Below are 25,862 nucleotides of genomic sequence, written 5' to 3'. Positions count from 1 at the left end.
CACACCAGTAGCTAGATGTTGGGTCTTAGACACCTCACCCCTCCACGACACCCTAAAGGACCTATCCGAGAGATAAGACTTGAACCAAAGGAGTGCAGTTCCCGAGTCAATCTTTAGGATTGACAGGAGGATCTGGTGGTTAACTGTGTCAAAGGCAGCAGACAGATGAGCAGGATGAGAACTGAGGACTTGGAAGCTGTTCTTGTCAGTCTCAGAGCTTCAATTACTGAGAGCAGAGCAGTCTCAGTTGAGTGTCCGCTTTTGAAGCCAGACTGATTGTTGTCCAAGAGGTTGTTCTGCATAAGAAAGGAGGAGATCTGGTTGAAAACAACTCGTTCAAGTGTTTTTTTGCGACGAATAGAAGAAGGGATACCGGTCTGTAATTTTCTAGATGTTGCGATGGATCTCACGATTAATACCATTCCAAATTATTATACATCCTATTCAAGATATATAGATAATCCCGTGGTAACTATAAAGCCCACTTATAGTCGTGTCCTCAAGAGTTTTGTGATCAGTCTATACGGATTTGTGTTCTATTATAAAGATAATAGATTTCCCCTCTGTATTATAAGTCTACATTTTATGGTACTCTTAAACCTTTGTTCGCTATACAACAATCATATATATAATCTCAATACATATATACTGTTATACGCTGCCTCTTTGGCTAGGCTTAATGATTAATCAAATCTCATAGTGATTATTCTTTTTATCATAAGAATGCTCACCCTCTTGTAGTTCTCTTCAAGCAGGATTTCCCTGATCCAGGCAGAAGAAAAACTCGTACTCAAAAATCCAAGGTCCAGTCAGATGATTATAGTAAATGTTTAACAATAATTATTAAAAGAATCAAATGAAAAAGGAATATTTATTAAAGATTATAATAGAGTACTAACTAACAAATAGATACTAGCTAGGCTTCAATGGCTTCTTGCATCTGGCACGCTGGAGATCCAGATCTTTGTTAGCAAGGAAGAGCAACGAGTCCATCTGATCCTTCCTCCTTTATAGTCCATTTTCAGCACATGCTATAAGAGCAGACGCACATTGGGAGAACACAAAGCTTTTGACCGTTTATTATAGTATAGCATACATTGCCACATAAGTATAGTATCTTTACAAATAAGTTGTTGAGAAGACATCGCTGGGCAAGAGGATTATGCTGTATGTAAGAAATGTGATTCTTTATTGACTTGGAAAAATAAACAGTGATAAAGGAACTATGGATTTCAAGTGTGAATACAAGACAAGAATATACGCGTCAAAACTTGTGGAATAAATAAGAAACATTCACATGTCCCATACATGTAAGTCAAAAGCTTTCTCCGTTGTTTAAATCAAGAGGAGTTATTACAAGTGCGCACTTTACTGCACATTAATGGAACATCGTGCTTGCGACGTCAGAAGGACTCGCTTGTTGTGGCCAAACAGCGCTGTGCAGGATTGTGTCCATTGGAGTTGTGAATGAATGAAGATCGATCATATTACCGCTTGCAAGAAGTGTTAATTGTGCAACTTTGATCGTAAGTGAAGTTGCACGCCTTGAAGTTTCACAAATGGCGGACAACAAAGACGACGATGACAAAGATGTTGTTACGCGGTCTGAACGCAAGAGGGCGCTAACGGACAAGGCTGTGGAAGAGGAGCTTCACAACAAGATAAGCGCCAGAAGAGGCAAGTTGAGACAATTAACTGCAAAATCAAACGAGATTGAATCGCTTATGGAAAACTTGAATGATGTTGAAAACAAGCAGTTTATATTCTACAAACGGATGTTTGAAGAATTTGTTGAAAGTAATGCATCAGTGTTGCTGTATTTGAAAGATGAAGAGCATGATGCTGATCAGGATTTCTGGTTTCAGCCTAAATTATTATGCTGCAAAAATTTCATGAAAAAAGTGGAGTCATGGATTGAGGAAACAAAACAGTGCATTAAGATGTCTCAAATCTGTGACAATGAAGTCTCACCAATGGACAGTGTGTCAGTGTGTCATCCATATTTGAATTTATTGAAAGGATAGCCCCTTGAGATGTAACATCTCATTTTCAAGGGGGTCCTAGAAACACAAGCAGTATACAACACAGATAAGACAACATCAAACAAAACCACAGTACAAGACAAAACTACAAAAACAAAACAAATGCTCAACCTGCTTCCCACATTCTTATGGGCTTCCCACACCCACACCAGTTTCAGTACAGAATCTCAGCATCATGCAATATCAACATAGAGCCACATACTAGCAAAAGATCTTCAAATTAATCTAAAATACAGAAAGAAACAAGATCAAAACAAACTCAAAAACATACACAAGTTATTTTAAGATAAGATAATAAGGATAACCTAAAACGACTTTATACAGGAATGACATACGTCCAGCTACACTGACAATTTTTGGAACACAGAAAAAAGGGTATTGCACATGTCTAAGAGAGTAGGGAGATCTATATGGAATCAAAAATTCATTCAAGTAAGGAGGACAGACAAAATAAACACATTTAAAAATAAACAAAAACCAATGGAATTGTCTTCTAGAATTAGGATGCAACCAATTAAGCAATTCATACATATGACAATGATGAGTACGATATGGACACCTTAAAACAAATCTGCACAAAGAATTATAAACAACATTATAAGAGGCTTAAGATAAATGTCGTAGGTATTTTGATAAACAATATCAGCATAGTCGATAATAGGAAATATGAACTGAGAAACAATCCAAGATGGTTGCTTCTAATAAGTCAAGAAGTGGAGCAACATCTGTTTCCAAAAAATCCTCAATATCCACAGTATCCTCAGTTCGTCTTAAGGAAGAAGCTAACAGAGCAGCTTTGTTGGCTAAAGCAGCCACTTTAAAAGAAAGGAGTTGGAAATGAAGAAGCGAAGTTAAAGGCGGAAAAGGAAAAGTTGGAAGTAGAAACAGCTCTTGCAATGTCTAATGCTAAAATTAAAGTGTATCAAGATTGTGAAGAACAACTACAGAATGCAGGTCAAAATGTGGCTATCCAAGCAGCTGATGTAGTCATTCCAAAACAGGAGCATTATGAATATGATGAATACAGTGTAAGATCAAAGCATGGTAAAATGTTATCACCTCTTGAAGCATTTCACTCAAGTATACCTGCAAGTGTTAGACCTAAGAAAACAAACACTGCAAATGAATGGTCAACACCAGTCAATGAAACGTTGTGCCAGAATACTGATACATCAAAACTTCAAAGAGTAATGCAACGTCAGACAGATATCACAGCAATGCTTGTGAAGAACCAACAGATGTCTTGTCTACCTCAACGTGATGTTTCCTTTGTTTCATGGAGATCCACTTGAGTTCAGATCTTTTCTGAAGGCGTTTGAACATGCGGTTGACTCCAGAGCTGACAGTAGTGTTGACAGGTTGTATTTTCTGGAGCAGTATACTAGAGGTGAGCCCAGAGACCTTGTAAAAAGTTGCCAGCACATGCCAAATGATCGTGGTTATGCAGAAGCAATGATACTCTTGCATGAGAAGTTTGGAAATGAGCTGAAAATTGCGACGGCCTTAATGCAAAAGGCCTTCAAATGGCCTGAAATAAAGTCTGAAGATGGAAAATCTTTAAGTGCCTTTTCATTGTTCCTGGTTACTTGTCGCAACGTAATGGAGGACATTGAATACATGGATGTGCACTCTAAAAAATAAAACATTGGGTCAACAAAAAAAAATATGTTAACGTTTTCCACTAGAATTTTTAAATTAAGACTGCTGGCATAATTACATTAAAGGAGAACTCCGGTCAATTTTAACATTGAGCTCAATTTTTAGTAAATTTGGAGTGCTGTCAATACAGAGAACAACGACAAAAATCGGTGTTGCCTACACCGTGTTATCCTCTTTTTAAAATTTACACCCTATTGACTTTAATGGGGCAAGTTTTAAACTTAACCAGTTCTTAGTCTTATCATCCTTGATGTGTCATTACAAGTGCCCAGCCATGTTGAGTGATTCCTTAAGAGTGAACACGAGTGAATCTGACTGCAGTAGATGTGAAAGATATGAATAAAAATGATGTTATATCAGCCAGCGCAAATACCTGTATTTAGTTCCTGTTTTCGGTGGAAGTCCAAAGTAGTCGATTGTCGAGTTCACGCGCATAGGTTTAGTTACTATGATCACGCGCGTGAACTCGACAATCGACTACTTTGGACTTCCACCGAAAACAGGAACTAAATACAGGTATTTGCGCTGGCTGATATAACATCATTTTTATTCATATTTTTCACATCTACTGCAGTCAGATTCACTCGTGTTCACTCTTAAGGAATCACTCAACATGGCTGGGCACTTGTATGACACATCAAATATGTTAAGAGGATAAAAGCAGGTTTAAAACTTGCCCCATTGAAGTCAACAGGGTGCAAATTTTAAAAATAGGATAACACAGTGTAGGCAACACCGATTTTTGTCGTTGTTCTCTGTATTGACAGCACTCCAAATTTACTAAAAATTGAGCTCAATGTTAAAATTGACCGGAGTTCTCCTTTAATTCAAAGCGATGTTTTGAGTATGGTGAATTACCTTTTAGTCCACAATAAAAACGCATTTCTAAGTAACATGAACTTAATAATTTTCAACATGAATGCAAGTAATTAAGTTGATTCAACATAATGTTTTAAGTTAGGTGAATAAGTTTTTTCCTATAAAGCTTCGAAGCTCAAAAAATAGTATTCGGACCAGCCCTAATTCTAAATAACGCAAATGAAATGACTGACTTTTATAAGGAATTATGTATATTTTTAAACCGCTTTCCAATCATTATTTATATTTTTAGCACCATTTTTAAATTGTAATATATTTCTCTTTTAAACATACATGTAACATTCATCTTTTAATATATTTCCCTTTCAAAACATTTAAATGAAATAATATTAATATATAATAATATTAACATAATTAAAGAAGTCGTTTGACATACGTTATAACGAGTCATCAATGTCCTTTAAATTATATGTTTCATATAATAGAACAGAAGCTATATATTGTGAATTTAAACATTTCTCGAGTCGTTTACCAGCGGCAGGCGTCAGGAGGACTAGCCGAGGTAAAGGCTGTTCAGGCCGGTTACATGAGCTCGAGCACCCGGTGATCCCCTGGGTCTCACACATCCCGTCAGATCAAATTTTTTAAATAGGCGCTATCGTTATAAATAAACCACAGATTTGAGCTTTAAACAACTACATTCTCGACTGAACAACTCTTAAAACTACATTTCGAGACACAATAACAGTAGTATTTTTAAATTTCCCGCAGCACTTGCCTCTCCCAGAAGAAGCGGATTTCGCCTCGGACGCGCGTCAATTTCGCTCCAAACGCTTGCTTTTTATGCGCGTCCATTTCGCTTTGGACGCGCGAATGCATTCAGAATGTTCAAGCGTCAAATTAGACGCGGCAGGCGCGAATTTGACGCGCTATTCGTGTCCGGTGTGAACGCACAGTTACATATACTATCAACACTCAACTCAAATTTCAGAATAAGGACTTCGAGATTTCGGTATTCGGTTACTATACAGTAGGCTATCACCAACAGAATCCTGAGCAAATGTGTAATTAAACATAAAATTACTAACCATTCACCAGATTGAGTTTCAACTGTGTGGTCCCACTCGTCGTCTGGCATTGAACATGCATGCGCGCGGAAACTGTGGGCCGTTAACACGTCATCAAATTGTATTTTACATTAACAGAACTTAAAATTAAATTATTTTTGATTAACTGAAAATGTTAAACTCTGACAAGTCATGATAGTATATTTAATCAATAGGCATAATTTGTGTCGTCCAAGCTCAATAAAATAACAATTACAAGTAAAAAGTCTAACAGTATCTCAGAACTTGATTTTTTATTTCACAACAATATATATATTTAAGTAATGACTAAATGTCCTCTGAATTAGTTTTTAGAGTGTGCTGGATAATCCTACCAACATGAGGATGATTATCTCAAAGCTGCCTTACAAGTTGCGTGAAAGATGGAGAGCCCATGCTTATGAGTATGAGGAGCACAACAGAAGAAGAGCCAAGTTCATTCAGTTGGTTGAGTTTGTTGACCGTCAAGCAAAGGTAATATCAAACCAACTTTTTGGAGATCTGGATGCTTTGGCAGGTGATAGAAAACACACCAACAAGTCTCTTCAATGAAATAAGCTGAAAAGAGAAGGAAAAGGAAGTAGTAGTTTTGTAACTGACTGCAAACAAGTTAGTGAAACTCAAAAGGACTTGACAATGATGAAAAGCAACAGTGCACCAGTTATCAGTGCTTTCACTAAACCTTGTGCATTCTGTGAAAAAGGCCATACATTGGAGCAATGTTATCAGTTTGGTGCCAAGCCATATAAAGACAAATTAGACTTTATAAGAAAGAATGGATTTTGCTTTGGATGCTTAGTGAAAGGACACTTAAGCAAAGACTGTAACAGAAGAAGTACATGTCAGCTGTGTTCAAAGAGACATCCTAGCATGTTGCACTTAACCACACAAGACAAGATTCCTGAGAAGGAAATGGTAAAAGTTGATAAAACTGAAGTTACCACTTTACCTACCACAATGAGTCATGAGACAAGTGCATGGGGCCGGGGACGACTGTGTTCTTGCAACAGTACCTATCAAGATAAAGTCAAAGAAAAGTGATGTGCGTGGAAGTGTATGCCTTTATGGACCCAGGCAGCTCTGCCACTTTTTGTACTGAGGCACTAGCAAGACGGTTGAATGTACAGGGTAGAAAGATCGACATGATGCTAAGCACCATGAACTCAAGGAAACGAGTGGAAAGTTATGTGCTCACTGACTTGGAAGTGAGTGGATTGGAAGAGAACAACTTCATTGAACTTTCCAAAGTGTTTACACAAAAGAGCATACCAGTTTCAATAGAAAACGTTACACAACAACACGAAGTTGACAAATGGCCGTACCTCAGTGAAGTGAAGTTGCCTCACATTGACGCTGGAGTGGAGATTCTCATAGGGAACAATGAGTTCAAGCTTCTGGAACCATGGAGAGTAATAAATAGTAAGCACAATGGGCCATATGCTGTAAAGACTGCCCTTGGATGGATTTTGAACGGTCCTCTTAGAGAACCTGTTGAAGACAGCATGCATGGCTATGCACAAACAAGCGTTACAGTCAACAGAATCTCCCTTGAGAGTGTGGAACAGATGCTGATACAACAGTACAATCATGATTTTCCTGAAAGAAATTGCGATGACAAAGCTGAATTATCACAGCTAGATCACCAGTTTTTAGAGTCTGTATCTAATTCAGTAAAATTTTCTGATGGTCATCATTACATTGACCTCCCAATCAAGAAAACTGTTGTCCAACTGCCTAACAATCAAAGTGCAGCTGTCCAGCGAGCGCTAAATCTCAAAAGAAAATTCCAAAAAAATCACTCCTTTCATGAAGAGTACAAAAACTTCATGAATGTCATGCTAAGCAAAGGTCATGCAGTCAAGGTGCCTACATCACACTTAAGTCGTCAAGATGGTCAAGTGTGGTATATACCTCACCATGGGGTGTACCACCCTCAGAAGAAGAAACTGAGGGTGGTGTTTGACTGTGCTGCAAGTTTCCAAGGAATATCTTTGAACAGTGAGCTCCTACAGGGTCCAGACATGACAAATTCACTCATTGGAGTGCTCACTCGCTTCAGACAAGAGTCAGTTGCCATGATGGCAGATGTTGAAGCCATGTACTACCAGGTGAGAGTTCCTGAAAAAGACAGTGACATGCTCCGCTTCTTATGGTGGCCAAATGGAGATGTAAATCAAAACTTGGATGAGTACAGGATGGTTGTTCATCTTTTTGGAGCAAAGTCATCACCAAGTGTAGCTAATTTCGCCCTTAGGAAGACAGCAGAAGAAAATCGCAGCAAGTCATCTGTTGAAGCAGTCAACACAGTTCTCAAGAACTTTTATGTAGACGACTGCTTAAAGTCTGTTTCAAGTCATGTTCAAGCAATTGCCTTGCACAATGATCTCACTAAAACTTTGTGCGAGCGGTGGATTTCGGCTAACAAAATGGGCAAGCAACAGTCGTGTATTGTTAGCCTCTGTTTCGGAAGCTGAGAGAGTTGAAGATGTAAGAGAGAGAGCATTAGGGGTGTTGTGGTGTGTCAATTCAGATGTGTTCAAATTCAAAATCGGCTTGAAAGAAAAACCTGTAACAAGAAGAGGAATCCTGTCGGTCACAAGCTCCATCTACGACCCCATAGGGTTTCTTGCACCTGTCATATTGCCATCAAAGATTTTAATGCAGCAGTTGTGCAAAGAAAAGCTTGCATGGGACGATGACATTCCAGAACAGTGTGCAGAAAAGTGGATTGCCTGGTTACAAGGGCTAAATCAATTGACTGACTTCAGTGTGCCAAGATGTATAAAACCTGTTGACTTTGGAGTTTCAACTTCCGCGCAACTACATCACTTCTCAGATGCTAGCGAAGTGGGGTATGAAGTTGTATCATACCTCAGACTGTTAAACACTGATGGACTCACACATTGTGCCTTCATGATGGGGAAGTTGCGCGTGGCGCCATTGAAACAGACCACCATTCCACGTATGGAGTTGACGGCTGCAGTTGTTGCTGTTAACACAGACAAAATGCTGACAACTACCGAGAGATTACGCTACTGTCCATTCCAGGGAAAGTGTTCAATAGGATCATCCTGAATAGAATGAAGGACCAGGTGGACACCCAACTCCGTGACCAGCAGGCAGGCTTCCAGAAAGACAGATCCTGTACGGATCAGATCGCCACCCTGCGTATCATTGTTGAACAGTCACTGGAATGGAACTCTTCTCTCTACATTACCTTCATAGACTACGAGAAGGCTTTTGACAGCCTGGATAGAAGTGCCCTTTGGAACCTTCTATAGCATTATGGTGTGCCAGCCAAGATCGTCAACATCATCCAAAACTCGTACGACGGTATGACTCAGCAGAGTGGTCCATGGAGGGAAGCTTACGGAGACCTTCGAAGTGAGAACCGGGGTTCGTCAGGGAGGCCTGCTCTCGCCCTTTCTCTTCTTGCTAGCCATCGATTGGATAATGAAGACTACAACGGCACGTATAAGAACAGGAATCCAGTGGACACCTTTCACACAACTCGACAACCTGGACTTTGCGGACGACTTGGCCTTGCTATCTCACACCCGACAGCAGATGCAGGAAAAGATAAACAGCACAGCTGCCACCTCCGCTCAACTAGGTCTGAACATTAACAAACAGAAGACAAAGATCCTTAAGGTGAATAACATCAACAACGACCCAGTCCAGTTGGGCGGAGAGGCGTTAGAAGAAGTGGAGGCCTTCAGCTACCTGGGCAGTGTCATCGACAAGCAGGGTGGAACAGACGCTGACGTCAAGGCACGAATATGCAAAGCAAGAGATGCCTTCCTACAGCTGAGGAACATCTGGAGCTCAAAGGAACTGGGCCTAAGGACAAAGGTCAGGCTGTTCAATACCAATGTCAAGGCGGTCCTTCTCTATAGTGCAGAGACATGGAGGAAAACAGTGGCGACGATGAAGAAAGCTCAGACCTTCGTCAACTCCTGTCTGCGAAGAATCCTCCAGATCCGCTGGCCAAACACCATCAGCAACCAGGACCTTTGGCAGAGAACCAACATGCTTCCTGCAGAAGACGAGATCCTGAAACGACGATGGAGATGGATTGGCCACACGCTCCGCAAGCCAGCTCCCAACATCACCAGGCAAGCGCTCACCTGGAATCCCCAAGGCAAAAGGAAAAGAGGAAGGCCAAGAAATACGTGGCGCCGAGATCTGGCAGCTGATACCAAAGAACTTGGATACACCTGGAGCTAGCTGGAGAAAAAAGCCCAAGACAGGGATGCCTGGAGAGCTCTTGTTGGCGGCCTATGCCCCAGGAGGGGTAGCAGGCATAAATGAAAAAAAAGAGGTGTTGTTCACCATTGAAGACAATGTTAGTATCTGTTAGATTTAATAGTAGGGGGGAAATGGTTAAATTTGAGTTTTTATCCGCTATTTTCGTCTTCCGGGTTTAAAATCTTCATTGTGGCAGTGCACTGTATGTGCTTTGATGACTCATCGGTCTCTCATATTTATTAATGAGACTGAGCTTTCATGTCTTATGAGAAGACACTGTCTCTTAATTATTCATGACACCACGTGGATCTTTCCAATGACAGACCTGTCAATTTGTGATATTGCGTAGTAGTCGATGAGTGAGGCAATCATGGGACGAAAGTGTTTGTATTCGTGGTGCAATAGTTCAAGTGCGTTGCATATCTTTCCCTGCGATGCTGCCAGGGCTAGACTCTGGCTCCGGGCGGTTGGTTGGCCATACACCACGGACACATCTTAACTATATGTGTGCAGCAAAAACAATTAGAGAACTGGAGAATGGTGGACTTCGGCCTTGTTGACGACAAATGCAATTTGCGTCTTGCGAGTAATGCGGTACAAAGTCCCGAGGACTTTTCTATCCCTTCAGAGGTATGTGTGTGTCTAAAATGTAACCCTAATTGTTTTACATGCCTTTTGTTAAATAAGCACTCGTTATTAAAAAAAATATATATTTCGATAATACCTCAATTGTATGCTTAATTCGTGCACGGAACGTTTTTTTTTTTAAACGGAAAATTGAGTATTTTCAAATGCATTTATAGTGTGTATATAAACAACTATATATTTTTTAATGACATTATAATTATACATGTATATTAATATGTTTTATTCGATAGAATTCAATTACAGGGCATTCAATTACTTTTAAAAGGACAGAAATAAGGTGTCAGTGTATTTCATTAGACTTTAACTTTGCCAGCTATAAAAAAAGCAAGCATTTTTTACTCACGTTTTACCACAGATTTTTAATGACAGTCGATATGCATGAGCCACTGGCCAATGACAGTTATCCCTGCTGTGCCATACCACACTAAGTTGCATTTTTTTAAAAATTTGTGAGCTAGACTTGAGCTGAAAGAGGGGGGTATCATGACCCTTTAAGTGACTTTGAATGTGGCATGGTTGGTGCCAGACTGTGACGGGTGCTGAGATAGCCTACTATGTGGAGAGACAATCCACATGCATGACTTTCATAGCAAAAGGCAGAAAACGGGAAAAAAGTCCACGTGAAAAGACATTAACATCCAGGAACACCTGATCCAAAACACAAACAGAAAAACACAACTGAAAAGCACAAGCTTAAATACACAGAGAAATCAGTGATAATAAAAGACAGGTGTAACTAATGACTGAAACTATAGAAACTAAACACAACACGTCGAACCTTGAAGCAGATGTGCTACAGCAACAGAAGACACACCACTGTCACTCCTGTCAGATGAGAACAGGAAACTGAAGCTACAATTCACACTGGCTCACCAAAACTGGACAATAGAAAATGTTATTGTCTGGACCTCCACTCGGAAGGAAATAAAGCGATTGAAATGTAGCTTCAGAGTCCTGGAAGTGCGCAGGACGTGCCCTCGCCCTCACAGGACGAGTTGACACAGGGGCATCAGCAGATTGAGAGCTTTGACCGTGATCAGTTCCCACTTCCTGCCTGATGACTTCCTCAGGATTCAGATTCAGTGGGGGCAGAATGGAGTCCATGACTACAGAACGGTTTCGGCTTTCATCACTAACGGAAGGCGTTGGCACTCTTCGAAGACAACTTGCATGCCAGCGTGACCCATTAGCAAGCTCAAAAGTGACTGGCCCTAACTGCCGTTTGACCTGGATGGGCTCGGACAGAAAAGAGCCCAGTTTATTGCTACGGTGTGGCCTTCGGGCTCTTACCCAATCCTGTGCTCGTATCTGGGTAGGCCTGGCACTATGCTTGCGGTCATATCTGGCTCTCATGTTGCACTGACGTTGATGAACCCGTGCCCGGGCCGAAGAGTTCCCTGGGAGCTGATGAGGTGGCCGGAGCCTGGTCAAAGGTAATTCTAATTCCCTGCCAAGCATGAGACTGGCAGGGGAAACTCCTGTAGTGGTATGCTGAGTGGCGCGATAATGCAAGAGTGTCTGGGAGAGAGAAGCTTTAAATGCAAAACCTTGGGCAAGGTGTGCGCATATGCCATTCTTCAGACTTTGGTTAAACCTTTCCAACGCCACCATTAGCTTGGGGATGGTAGTAGGCAGTACGCATGTGGGCTATTCCTTTGGCCGACAGGTAGGATGAAAACTCACTGGAAGTAAACTGTGGCACATTGTCTGTGGTAATAGCCTGCGGAATGCCCCAACGGGAAAAGAGCTGCTCCAGGAAATCGACCATTGCGGAAGCTGTAACTGAGCCCATAGGCACAACCTCAGGCCACTTTGAGTGGAGGTCATACACCACGACTAGGAACCGCTGATGGTGGGGAACAGAGACGAGCTCCCCACAGATGTCCATCTGTAGATGCTCCCATGGCTTCACGGGCCAGTCGACAGGCTGCAAGGGTGGCGGGGCTGGAGTTCCTGTTTTGCCACTAAGCAGACAAGGTGTGCAGTCACGTACCAGAGCTTCTAGCTCTCTATCAATCCCTGGCCACCAGACCAAGTCTCTACATCTCTGTTTCAGTTTAACTATCCCCACATGACCCTTGTGCGCCATTGACAGAACCTGCTCTCTAAGGGGCGGAGGAATGACTGCCCGGTGCCCCCTTGCAATGCATGACTCAGCCCAACATGTCAGCTCTGTCTTAACTCGTGAGTAGGGGATCAGGTCAGAGCTCACCTGAGCTGGCCATCCTGACCGAATGTAGGTGCTGAGAGTAATGAAGAGTGGGTCTTCTGCAGACTCCCGCTGAAGTTCCTCAAGAGACACTGAGGTCTGTAAGGGCTCATACACTAACTGCACAAGGTCACTCTCAATGTCTGACTCCGGCTGCCTGGCTGTGGTGGTTGACTCCACAGCTGAACGTGACAGTAAATCTGCAACCACGTTGTCTTTTCCAGGGGTGAACTGCAGCTGGTAATTGTTCTGATTCAACCTGTCAGCCCATCGGTGAAGCCTGAGTGGCTTGTGGCCAGTTCCCGTAGAGGACATCAGGGCAGTAAGGGCCTGGTGGTCTGTTCTGAGAGTAAAGGATCGTCCATAGAAGTACATGTGCCAGCGTTCACATGCCCAAATGCACGCCAGTGCCTCTCTCTCTCCCACTGAGTACTTCTGCTCCGTCATACTCAGAGCCCGCGAAGCAAAAGCAATAGGCCTTTCACTTCCGCCATGCATCTGTGACAGGACTGCTCCGACTGTCACCGCTGATGCGTCACATGTCACCAGGGTAGGACTGGAGAGTTCAAAATGAGCTAGTGTTGGTGGTGACGTGAGGAGGTGCTTGAGCTGTTGAATAGCACGTTCGCACTCTGCTGTCCATGCCCAGGGGGTGTCTTGTTTGAGCAGCTGTCGCAGGGGTAAAGTGATTGCTGAATACTGAGGTAAGAATCTGAGATAGTAAGCAGTCATGCCCAGGAAGGATGCAAGCTTTCCAGCTGAGGCTGGCACAGGAAGGTTGAGAATGGCCTCCACATTGGACTGCAGCGGTGTAATACCCGAGCTGGACACCCGAAGGCCAACAAAGTCTATTGCTGGGGCTGCGAACACACATTTTTCTGCGTTCAGTGTCAGATTGTGTCTAGACAGAGCTGTGAACACCTGTCTCAGGCATTCATTGTGAGCGGCCTCATCCTTTCCATGTACAACAATATCATCTAAGTACACAGCCGTACCCGGGAGCCCTGCTAGGACAGTGGCCATGATTTTCTGAAAGCAGCTAGGTGCTGAACTAAGGCCAAAAGGAATTCTCTTGAAACGGAACACCCCCATGTAAGTCACGAATGCAGTCAGGTTTCTACTGTCTTTGTGCAGGGGTATCTGCATATAACCTTACTTAAGGTCCAGCTTTGTGAACACTGAGGAGCCATGGAAAAGTGTTGTGAGTTCCTCAATTGTCGGCAGCGGGTATCTGTCCGGCACCACTGCCTTATTAGGGCCCCGAAGGTCAATGCAGAGACGTATGCCCCCTGACCGTTTCTTCACAACCACAAGATTTGAAACCCAAGGGGAGGCATCGATGGGCTCAATGAGGTCTGCTGTTAACATCCCCTGCAGTTCCGTGGAGACCTGGTAACGCATGGCGAGAAGCACTCTTCGTAGTGGCTGGACGACGGGTGGTACATCCGGGTTAAGCAAGGGTTTGTGGGCGAAAGCAGAAAGGCAGCCTAAACCACTGAATAGATTGGGAAACTGTGTGTGCCATGGTGAGTCCACCTGAAGGATAGTCACTCCGCTGTTGTCATGCAGAGAAAACCCAAGACTAATGAACAAGTCCAGACCCAGAATATTAGCACCGTGCTGTGTGACGTAGAACGGGAACTCTAACAGACGTTTCTTTCCGTATTGTACCGGCAGCTTAATTAATCCAGTCACTACAATGCTGGCTTGACCATAACCACAGAGTTTCATAGGCGATGGTTGTAACTGTAACAGGTGGCCATATTAAGCAATGACACTTTAGCTCCTGTGTCAAGAAGCAGTGGAATGCAACAGTCTTTCAGCTGTACACCACACGTTGAGAAAGTGACTGAGTGAGGGCCAACTGTGTGAATTACTGCTGGTGAGGGCTGAGATGTGGGAAGTGAGCCTGAGCTGGACTTTGATCTGCACCACCTTGCAAAATGGTTGAGCTTACCGCAATGCCTACACTTTTGGCTGATAGCTGGGCAGTCTGGTGACCTGTTGGCATGACGAATGGAGCCACAGTTGCCACACCTCCGTCTTTGTTGGCTTGATTGAGGCTGCGTTTGCTGGATGATTGCACCTGCAGGCTGGAGCCCCTCATCAGTGACTGCATTTGCGAGTACAGTGGTAACATTCGTTTTAGCTGCATTATTCTCTGCTATTTTAGCTGCACACTGAGTAGCTTCTTCAATTTGGAGTGCTAGAGTGAGAGCCTTATCCAGTGTAAGTTCGTCATCCTCAATTAACAGTCTCTCTCTGACTTGAGACTTCTGCTTGTTTTTTCAATAAGTTGGTCTCTAATTAATTCATCACGGAGAGCACCGAATTTGCACGGCTCAGCGAGACTTCTTAAATCAGCGATAAACTGGCTGGCTGACTCACCCGATCGTTGGCATCTTTGTCTGAAGTTTAAGCGTTTTAGCAGCACACTTTGAGTCTTTTGAAAATGTCCCTTTAATCGCGCAACAGCGTCAGAGTATGTCTGTGCGGTGCCGAGTGACTGGAAGATCCGTAATCCCTCTACTCCGAGACAATGGAGGAGAAGCGCGCGTTTTCTCTCATCCGAGACATCATCCAAACCCGCGGCAACCAGGTACGTCTGAAATGACACATACCAGCGCTCCTACGGCACGACAGGCTCACCAGCGTGGGGCAGAAATGGCTCAGGTGGAGGCAAAGATAAAGCCATCCTCGTCGCCAAATGTTATGTCCAGGAAAAGACACACACACACAGTGCTTTGACCAAACGCAACTTTACTTGTTTACTTTTCTAACAGTCACAGAATCCGGCACACTCAGGAGCATGCGCACAAGCATCACTTTACAACAGTATTACGACAACAGATAACAATGAAGAACTGGTTACCAACACAACAGAATACTCCTGAACTAGACCAACGACAGTGAGAGGACCCTGAAACTCAGGCATCGCTGTGCTTGTAAACTCCCCAACATTTTTTTTAGAGAGTTAGGAATGAAACGTCTAGATAAAATGTGCAATAAAATAAGAAAACACAACACACAGCCCACCTCAAGATTGAATGCACAAATCATACAAAAAACAACAACAACAGATTAACACTAGCTCACCCCTGCCCACGCCTTTAGATCCGATTCAAGGGGAAGTGTGTGTCAGCACCTCACTTACACTGACTATAAGAAGAGGCGCTTTCTTTAATGTGAGAGAAGAGCACACGAGCATCTCGACGAGCAGGAAGAAGAAGAAACCAGTGCTGACACCAGACGGAAGGAAAGGGTAAGCTTCGCTTCATCTGTAATTGTATTTTCAGCAATAACAGGAAAATGAATGATACTGTAAAAATTATTTTCATGATTTGTTATCACAACTTTTTATCTTTTGTCAAATCAACTTCGATAACTAATGTGTGAAGATAACATACTATTTTGAGTTTCTGTTTATTAAACCATTCTTCATTGTATTAACTCAAATTTTTAATTAACAAACTAAAAATTTTAAGGCAACAAGGTAACTTACTTTTTTAAGTTAAACCAACATTTTTTTTACAGTGCATATGTTGAATTCCCGACCCCAGAAGATATTGAACATAAAACCAGAATAATATATTTTGATCAACTTGACATAAGCAATTGATAATATAGGAAACAGCAGACAACTGTACATAGTTTCATGATACTAAAGTATTTGTTAGTTGAGAAATTGCATGAGAAATTGCATTTCATAGATGGTATCGAGGTTGAACAAGAAGTTCTGGCACTGGCTCCTGCCTGTATACGCGTAATACTGTCTTTATAAAGTATCTTCTTATTAAACTGTCTGTACACTTACAAAGTTCTCAATGCTTCGGTTTGCATGTAAGGACGCTCATTATGCTACCGTGTTAGTGTGAGGCTATTTTGAGCCTTGTTAGTGGTATTAATAGCGATTTCTTTTTAGTTATTCTATGCCCCATATACTAGCGTTATAAGCTAATCAGTTTTTAGAGATAAAACTCTATACATTCGATTATCATGAAAACACATCCCAGAGAACGATCGACTCGGTAACCATGTGTTAATTAACCCCGCCCTAGGTTCAGTTTGCACCGGAATTGTCCTTTAATGTAGTCATTAAATTTAAACTAATGTACTTTTTCAGTAAAAAAATAAAATAATAATTATTGTAATAATAAAAATAATAAACATTGTTTCCTCCAACTATAATTTCTGTGTAAATCCATTGATATCACCTCTGTACCACATTAAACCCCTTTGTAAATGCAGTTTTGTACTAATGTATTGTTTTATTCTGCTAACCTCAGTTAGTTTAGAAGATGGGAGTTCATGGGAACATCCTGTGTATCCTGATGCTGCTGTAAGTATAACAATTTTAATGTATAATGTATTTTAATATTCTCAAATTGGGTAGGTTGTTGGGGTTTGGTTAATACAAAAAAGGGACTGCTATTTTATATTTATATTGAATACTGATCACCACAAGTGCTCAGTAAGGAATTTAATATAAAGCTATTTTTACAGGTCTTATCATGTGTCCTTATGCTTTCAGTTTCTTACATAATAATAATAATAATAAGTTTAATTTATATAGCGCCTTTCCCAAGCTCAAGGACGCTTCACAATAGTAAATAACAAGCAGTTTACACATAAACGGACAAGGGACATTTGCCCAGTCCAAGTAATGAGCGATTAGTTGCAAATCGCATTACATTTGCAATACAAACATAAAAACAGAGGCAACAAACAAACATTAGTGACAGCATGGTACCTAAGTTAACATAGTGACTGTGTTATGTCAAGTACATATTCATTGTGTATTCCTGTAGACAGGGTGATGATGTAATGATGTCCTTGCCCCTGTGAGGTTCACTCCATTGGGATGTTGTAAAAAAGCAAAAGGATTTCACATCAAATTTCATTGTGCACCACTGATGTCAGAATTTCTGCCTGCCATTCATGCCAAACTAAATTTGATTTCTTTTTGGATTCCTCTAGTTTTTGACTCGTCTGTTACTGTATTTCCCATTGCATTGATTCATTTGGCCCTCTGCAGACACTTATCCAAAGCAAATTACAGCGCATTCAAGCTATACATTTTATTGATGATGAAGAACTTGTAACAAGTACATTGTTGACCTGGTATTCTGACTTTTTTTTCCACAGACTGCACAAGAGTAGTCAAGAAGAAGTGTTTAATGATAAGAAAACACTCAATCTCCCTGCAAATTATAAAATTGGCTGGATGGAAACTCTGGATAATGAAAAGTTAATTTCTACCCTCACTATTCCTGGTACCCATGACGCCTTGGCTCTTTATGGAACAAAACTAGCAGAATGTCAGGCATGGTCACTAGAGAACCAGCTAAAGGCTGGGATACGCTACTTCGACCTCAGAGTGTCTGGCTTTGGATTGAGAATTATGCATGGACCGATTTACCAATTTACATCAATGTCAAAAGTTCTCAAAACAGTCAGGAAATTTTTAACTGAATACAAAACGGAGATAGTGCTTCTCAGAGTTAAGCCCGTTTTACCTATGGAGGAAAAAGTTCAGAATTTAGTTGAAAACATGATTAAAAATGATGAAGATATCTGGGTTAGCCCGTCAATTCCAGAGATTGGTCAAGTAAGAGGAAAGATTGTTTTTGTTCAGAAAAATACCTTTACGCTGGGGATTATTTTGTCAGAAACTGACAAACAAGGAGACTATGAAGTAACTAAAGTTAAAGACAAAGAGAAAAAGATTGAACAGCATCTGGAAGAAGCTGCTAACCAATGTATGAGTCAATCAACAACGGGTTCTGCTCTGAGTCTGAGCTACTCGAGTGGCACAAGCTTAGGTACATATATGTTGGTTTGGTTATTGCCAAAAACATTGGCAAGGGAAATCAATCCCTGGTTGTATGCTCATCTTGCAAAGGAATTTGAAAAGAAACCCACACCTTGTTTTGGGATCATAGCCATGGACTTTCCAGGTTTTGACTTGATTCAAAAGGTCATCGATTTCAATAGCCCTACCTAAGATTTTTCAGTCTTTACTTTTTCCACATGGGTTCATCAAGAAATGAATGTTCTCATTGCTTTCATCAGATAATAGATCATTTTTAAACTGGCAAATAAAATAAAATAAATATTTCAGGTGTGTTGTGTTATTTCAAAAATAACAATTCTTTGTTGTCTTATGGGTTTGGAACAATATTAGCATGAGTATGTCAATTATTTTTTGTAATTTGTGTTTTTTGTTGGTTTCATGTGTTTGATGTCACAATGTCATGCATATTATTTTCAACAAACGTTTTGATATAATTACTGTAATAAAATGTGCTAGCAAGATCAATATAGTTTTTGAATGTTTAATTTTTTTTTTTAATATAACCTAGGTAATATGTATTTTTAATAATGATAATAATAATAATAATTTCCATTAGAACTCAACATGAAGTAACGCATTGTAATTCAGAAGCAGAAAACATATTAACCATGCATGTGCACATATTTTCAGTCATGATTCATCAAAAATAATTATTCTAAATGTATGCATTTTATTACTTGCTTCATTTCAGAGTAACAACAATTGTGTGTGTTATAGCTTCTGCATAAAAATGTTGCTGTGTGATCTGGGCCTTCAAAATGTTGTTTTAACCAGTTTTGAAAATGGCAGTTTTACACAAGGATCAGTAGCTTCAAGACCGACATATGCTATTGCCTTTAGTGATAGTATTTGCTCGTGGTTTCTATACTGCACTGTTTCCATTAACCCGTATTCATTGATATGGTGGTGACAATTACAATTTCAGTTCAAGAATTGAGGTAACTAACCTTGATAAAACAACATCATAAAACATTCTGTCAAATTCAAGTCCCCTTTAATCGCAAGTGTGTTCATTCTTCATTTTTGCATGTTATCGCTGAAGAGCAGTTGGACTGTCAGTTTTAGCTTTTATCATGACGTTTATCACGGAGGGGGCAGTTGGCCACAGTTGCTCTCGGTAGTTAACTGCAAAAAAACTTTTGTGAGCAACGACATCCAGTTTAAATAAAAGCTGGCTTATTAAATATATTTAAATAATAGTTTAAATGCCATTGTTATTAATGTCATGTGATGTAATGTTTCTGGAAATGCAGCCATTATGCTATTATTGTCACATTTCGGTGTGACTTTATAAACAAGGACAGAGAGAACTCAGGGCTTAAATAAACAGAGAGGGTGATAGGGACTGAACACTGGACACAATACCAAAACTAAACTGCATGTTATATACATTATTTATCTGCAAATTGAAAGCCTCATCACATAGTGGCTTTCATGCTAATGTTAGGTTACATGAGAGTCAGTGAAAAATACAATTTATCCAAATGTGTCTCACATCCCTAGTGAAAAAATATAGCTTAAGTACAATTTATTAAGTATAACTAAGTGTATTTATGCCACAAATTGGTATACTTAAAGTCTGCTAAATTTTGGTATTGGTAAACTTAATTTTGTACTAAATGCATTTTAGTTGTCCAAAAGTAGTGCTAAAGTGCAACTAAAGTTGTATTTAATACTTGTTTGTGCTAAAGTGGAACTATTCCAAGTATAGGCTACTTAGGTACACTTTAAATATAGCCTACTCTTGTATTTAAGTTTTAAAATGCAGAATTCACTCAGTAAAACCTTCAAATGTATTTTGGTAACATTACAATTGCAATTCAATTACACTGTAAGAGTATTGAACATTAATATTATACTGATAACACACTTTTAGTGATTTTAAAACACATTGCAATGGCATTCTTCTTGTCTTCATCTCTGGGCTTGTTGGGGTTTTAATGACGTATCAGAATCCAAAAAGGCAATCAGCTCATCAGTCTTTTATACTCCTGTTGTTTCACACCGAAGTTAGGTTCTTCTTGATTGACGCAAGTTAACTTTTAAAAAGTTTCCAAGATCCTTCTCAATGCCTCCTAGGTGCAAGCTGTCCGCCTTTTCATTTTCTTGCACTCCAGAAAACTCAATCAAGATGGCTGATTTCATTTTAAGGTTCTAGGAGTAGAACCACAGTTCTTTGTGTCATTGAGCACACACACACATATGATCACACTTCTGCTCCTCCTTCTCATAGATATAGGCACACACACACACACACACATAAATAGCTAACAATTACTGTACATCTCTGCCAATACAGTATAAGGTATTTCTTAGAAACAAAATAACAACATTGTGCACAATGCATCATATTCAGTACATTGGCTAATATAACAAAAAGGTGTCTACAATAGATAAGTAGTCAGGGTAATTGCATTGCACTTGATATAATACGGTACAACAGTAAACTACAAACTCATTAACATATTTACTTACATTTCGCTTGAGACTTACTGATATAAATGTTATATTTAAACTTTATTGCACAATGCACATTTCTTAATATTATTTCTAAAATGTGTTTCAATATCTATAGTAAGGATATGATCTATAACATCAGTCTTTCAATGCAAGATATTTAAAGTGTATACTTGCAATAGTTCCACAGCATGTGTATCTTTAGTTGGATCAGCACTATTTCTGAATAACTAAAGTATATTACGTATAGTACTAAATTAGTTGTTCCAACTTAGCAGACTTTAAGTGTACCAATTTAGTATACTAAAAGTACAATTGCAGGGTATTTATATTAAGTAGGCTACATAAATATGTAAATGTATTTATAGTATACTTAGCATAAAATCAATTTATTTAAATTATGTTGTATATTTATTTTTCACTAGGGTCCTCATATAGCCTATTTACTGACATTTAGTTGGCTGGCTTGTATAAAATGACAACAGAACGTTACATTAATTTAATTATATGCCATTTTCTCCTGTTTAACTGTTGCTATATAAAACTGTCAAGCAAATATGGCCTAAGTTTAAATGTTGACTTTGTTAGAATGGATCGAACACATTCATCAAAAGGATCAATATGAAATATGCAAATGTTCAAACATATCAAGAAAACCGCCAATTGGATGTCCCAAATGTTTGCATAAAATGTAGTACTTATAAGTCCTTTATGCAGAACTATCAGAACCGTGCTGTGCCAACGGCTCAACAAGTTCAAAGGGGTTTCTGGTTATCCATCTAAGTGAGTTTTTTTCTATTTTGTTGTACCATTTGTTTACCCAACATTTTTACTCTGATTGGTTTCTCATTTCAATAAATAGCTAGTATTTAAAACAGAGCTAAATATAGCACTTGATACATTGAGGTGAGTTGACAAACCAAATTCTGTTAAGAAGAACAAGGGGTGACTGATTTCAGTATCTTTAGATATTCTGGTAACTTTGCAATATGTCAAGCATTCATTCTGTCTAATATCTGCCAACACTTTATTTTGATGCTCCCAACAGACTTTTGACTATACTGACTAAATAACTAACACTTTACAATAAGGTTTTATTAGTTAAAATGCATGAGATGATGTATTCATAACATGAACTAACCATGAGCAATATGTTACTGTATTTATTAATATTCGTTAATGTTAGTTAATAAAAGTCCAGCTGTTCATTGTTTGTTCATGTTACTTCAGTGTTAACAAATACTAGCCTACTTTGGATTTTAATAATGTATTAGCCTACTTAATGTTGAAATTAAAGGTGCTGTATGGAGTTTTTCTACTAAAATGAATCCATTTTTTATTACCTGTGTGTGAAGGGGTTGTAATCTCACAATAAAATTATCCACTTGGCGAGTTTTGCTATTACCTCTGAAAGCACCTGCATGCGCGCTCCCGAGCAACTCGCCTCTCGCCTCGTCTAATGACTTTGCACTCAACAGCGACGACACTGCAACTTTATGACATGGAGTCTGCTAATAACAGGAAACGACTAGCACAACACAGACTCCAACACAAACTCCACATAATAATAAAAAACAAAATAAAGCACGCGCACGAGCACTCGCTTGTAAACGTATTGGTTGCAATCTGAAACATCACCGCTAGATGCCGCTGAAAACTCCATACAGCACCTTTAACATGACACATATTAGTAAATGCTAGAAGTGCAGGTCATTATTAGTAGTTAACTAATATTATCTAAACCTTATTGTAACCAAATAACTTTGCAACTACATGTCAACTATTCCACTAACCCGAACTATCTTCTAATCTTCTAATACTCTAATGAGAGTTAGTTGTCATTTAGTTTCAAGGTTACTTTAGTAATGTCTAAAGTGGACCATCAAAATAAACCAGAAAAAAAATATGATTTAAATTTTGGGTCAAAATGGGAATAAAGACATTGATCAAACAATCTCTCTCTCTCTCTCTCTCTCTCTCTCTCTCTCTCTCTCTCTCTCTCTCTCTCTCTCTCTCTCTCTCTCTCTCTCTCTCTCTCTCTCTCTCTCTCTCTCTCTCTCAGTTGCGAAAAACTAAGAAACATAATTTCAGTATATTTAATTTTACTGTCTGGGGAACCTTCTAAATTCACTTTTCTGTATAGAGATACACCTTTTACTAATGTATTGATTCATTCTTTGATAATCACAGGTAAAGATGAAGATAATTACTGGGAAAACTGTGTATTCTGATGCTGTTGTATGAAAAAATCGAATAAGGAGTACGTCTGCTTCATGACTGCAGACTTGTTGAAAAATTTGGTTTGTAAACAAACAGAAACAAGGATTGAGGATTCCTTTTTTATTATTAATATATACAAATATTTTATCGAAACAAGGCTACGCAGAGGTTGACCACTGGCTCGCATTTCCAACTAATCTTCACCAAACACTGATAAAAGAAGACCATAAATATTATCTGACCATGTGACATTTCTTTCAAATTCAAATGCCTTTTAACCACAGGCGTGGCTGTCATAATTTCTGCATGTTATCACCTGAACAACTGATGGTCAGTTTATGCTTGTATCATGCAGTGTATCATTGAGGGGACCGGCTGATGTTGGGCCATTGTTGCTTATATAGTTAAAAACTGTAGTTCTATGCATCTTGATATGAAGAATCACTTTTTAAAAATATATTTTTTTTTTTAACAAGGACATTGTTAACTTGATATTCTGGTTTTGTTCCACAGACTGCTCAAGAGTAATGGGCAAAATTCAGAAGAACCAGATGGTGACCTTACGGACACTGAAGAAAACGAGGTCGAAAGACAAATATGGAGTGAATGCAAAACAGCCAGTCCACCTGACACTAATAGTAAGTGGATGGAAACTCTGGACAATAACAAGCTCATCTCTACTCTCACTATTCCTGGTACCCATGACGCCTTGGCTCTTCATGGAACAGAACTAGCAGAATGTCAGGCATGGTCACTAGAGAACCAGCTAAAGGCTGGGATACTTCGACCTCAGAGTGTCTGGCTTTGGATTAAAAATTATGCATGGAGTGATTTACCAACATACATCCTTGTCAGAAGTTCTCAGCACAGTCAGGGCATTTTTAACTCAATTCAAAACTGAGGTAGTGCTTCTCAGAGTTAAGCCCACTTTTCCTATGAAGGGAAAAGTTCTGAATTTAGTCCAAAACATGATTAAAAATGATAAAGATATCTGGGTTAAGCCGTCAATTCCGACGATTGGTGAAGTAAGAGGAAAGATTGTTTTTGTTCAGAAAAACACCTTTACACTGGGTATTAAGTTGAATGAAACTGACAATAAAGGAGACTATAAAGTAACTAAAGTCAAAGACAAAGAGAGTAAGATTAAACAGCATCTGGAAGAAGCTGCTGAGCACTGTCAATCAACAACGGATTCTCTGAGTCTGAGCTACTCGAGTGGCACGAGCTTAGGTACGGGGTTTCGTTTATTGCCAAAAAAATTGGCAAAGGAAATTAATCCTTTTTTGTATAAGCATCTTGAAAATGAATTTAAAAAGAGTCCCAAGCCTTGTTTTGGGATCATAGCCATGGATTTTCCAGGTTTTAAATTGATTGAAATGGTCATCAAATTCAATAAGCCTTGAACTTGATGAAAATCATTGTTGTTTCATGGGTTTGGAACACAACAAGGCTTGAGTAAATGATGACTGATGACAAAATCTCCAAAAAAAATAGACATGGGCAAAACATCTACAGCTCAACAATTACCAGAAGTTTTGATTTTGATTAATTGATGATTACAATTACTGATCAGTGTGTCGTTTTAACATTCTTACTGTCTGATTTGGTGTATGATCATTGTTTCTGAACTAAATAAAGCATTGCAATTTCAATGGCTCATTAGCTTTTTGTTGAAAAGTCAACATGAAACCATAATTAACTACGTTTTTAAATGCATGCTCTTGGTATTAGCTTCCATCACTTTATTACAGTAATGCATGAACGAAAGGGGCACGATTTGGAAATGTCAGGATTCAGAGAAGGGAGGACCCAGGCGCAGAATGAACAGGGAGTGATATTTATTGACAGACAAGAGGCATGAATAATAATAATAATAATAATTTGTTACATTTATATTAGCGCTTTATCTGAGACCTCAAAGCTCTTTACATAGAAGGGGGAATCTCCTCAACCACCACCAATGTGCAGCATCCACTTGTTTGGATTAGGAACAGTCCAAACAATAGGGCAGGGTACACAGCTGGAGAACAGGTAGGTCGAGGGCACAACTGGAGAACACAGGCTGGTCAGGGATGAGACAACTCCAGGCTCTTTGACAACAGTGGAAACTTGACAGCATCTCAAGGAACCAGAGGTTTGGCATAGGTGATGAAACAGCACTAGAGTGGCTCGCCAGGATAGGAGTCTCGATGACCAGGGAAGAACAGGATGCAGGGAAGGAACCAACACAACACAAACACACAACAAGAGATAACAAACAAAAAGCTGACAACTATGACTAAACAAAATAGACTAAATAATAACTGGAGGTAGCAAATGAACACACACAATGAACGCGGGCACACAATGAACGAACGCCCGCGCGCGCACACGCACGCACGCTTATTGTTTGGCGCACATTAGTGAGCCTTACACAAAACACAAATAATCCACACTAAATGCATTGTTTGAACAAGGCAATAATTTATAAGGCTAAATGTAGCCACCAATGTAGTACTAATTTGTAAATTATAGCTAGCCTACTATTTTGACCACTTGGAAACGTCACATGTGTTGTGAACCCCCAGTCTCGCTCTACTGCCGTAATAGCAATAAACAGC

At 39.8% G+C, this 25,862-nt stretch overlaps 1 protein-coding gene and 1 pseudogene across 2 annotated transcripts; both read left to right on the top strand.

Annotated features, from left to right (window-relative positions):
- The first annotated feature begins 15,932 nt into the window (after nt 1–15,932).
- Nucleotides 15,933–18,913, top strand: LOC307006267 (1-phosphatidylinositol phosphodiesterase-like). The gene is made up of 3 exons (XM_079627062.1): nt 15,933–15,993; nt 17,018–17,070; nt 17,877–18,913. Exons 2-3 carry the CDS (start codon nt 17,030–17,032, stop codon nt 18,733–18,735), a joined length of 900 nt encoding a protein of 299 aa, XP_079483188.1. The 5' UTR covers nt 15,933–15,993; nt 17,018–17,029; the 3' UTR covers nt 18,736–18,913.
- A 236-nt stretch (nt 18,914–19,149) lies between these two features.
- On the top strand, nt 19,150–24,665 carry LOC307006125 (1-phosphatidylinositol phosphodiesterase-like; annotated as a pseudogene). The gene is made up of 2 exons: nt 19,150–19,154; nt 23,776–24,665. The product of its transcript is annotated as a 1-phosphatidylinositol phosphodiesterase-like (transcript).
- Nucleotides 24,666–25,862: the final 1,197 nt, after the last annotated feature.

Source organism: Phoxinus phoxinus (assembly GCF_949152265.1).
Source record: "Phoxinus phoxinus genome assembly, chromosome: 10".
In the NCBI taxonomy this organism is placed as follows: Eukaryota; Metazoa; Chordata; class Actinopteri; order Cypriniformes; family Leuciscidae; genus Phoxinus; species Phoxinus phoxinus.
This window is presented reverse-complemented; position numbering and strand designations above follow the sequence as displayed.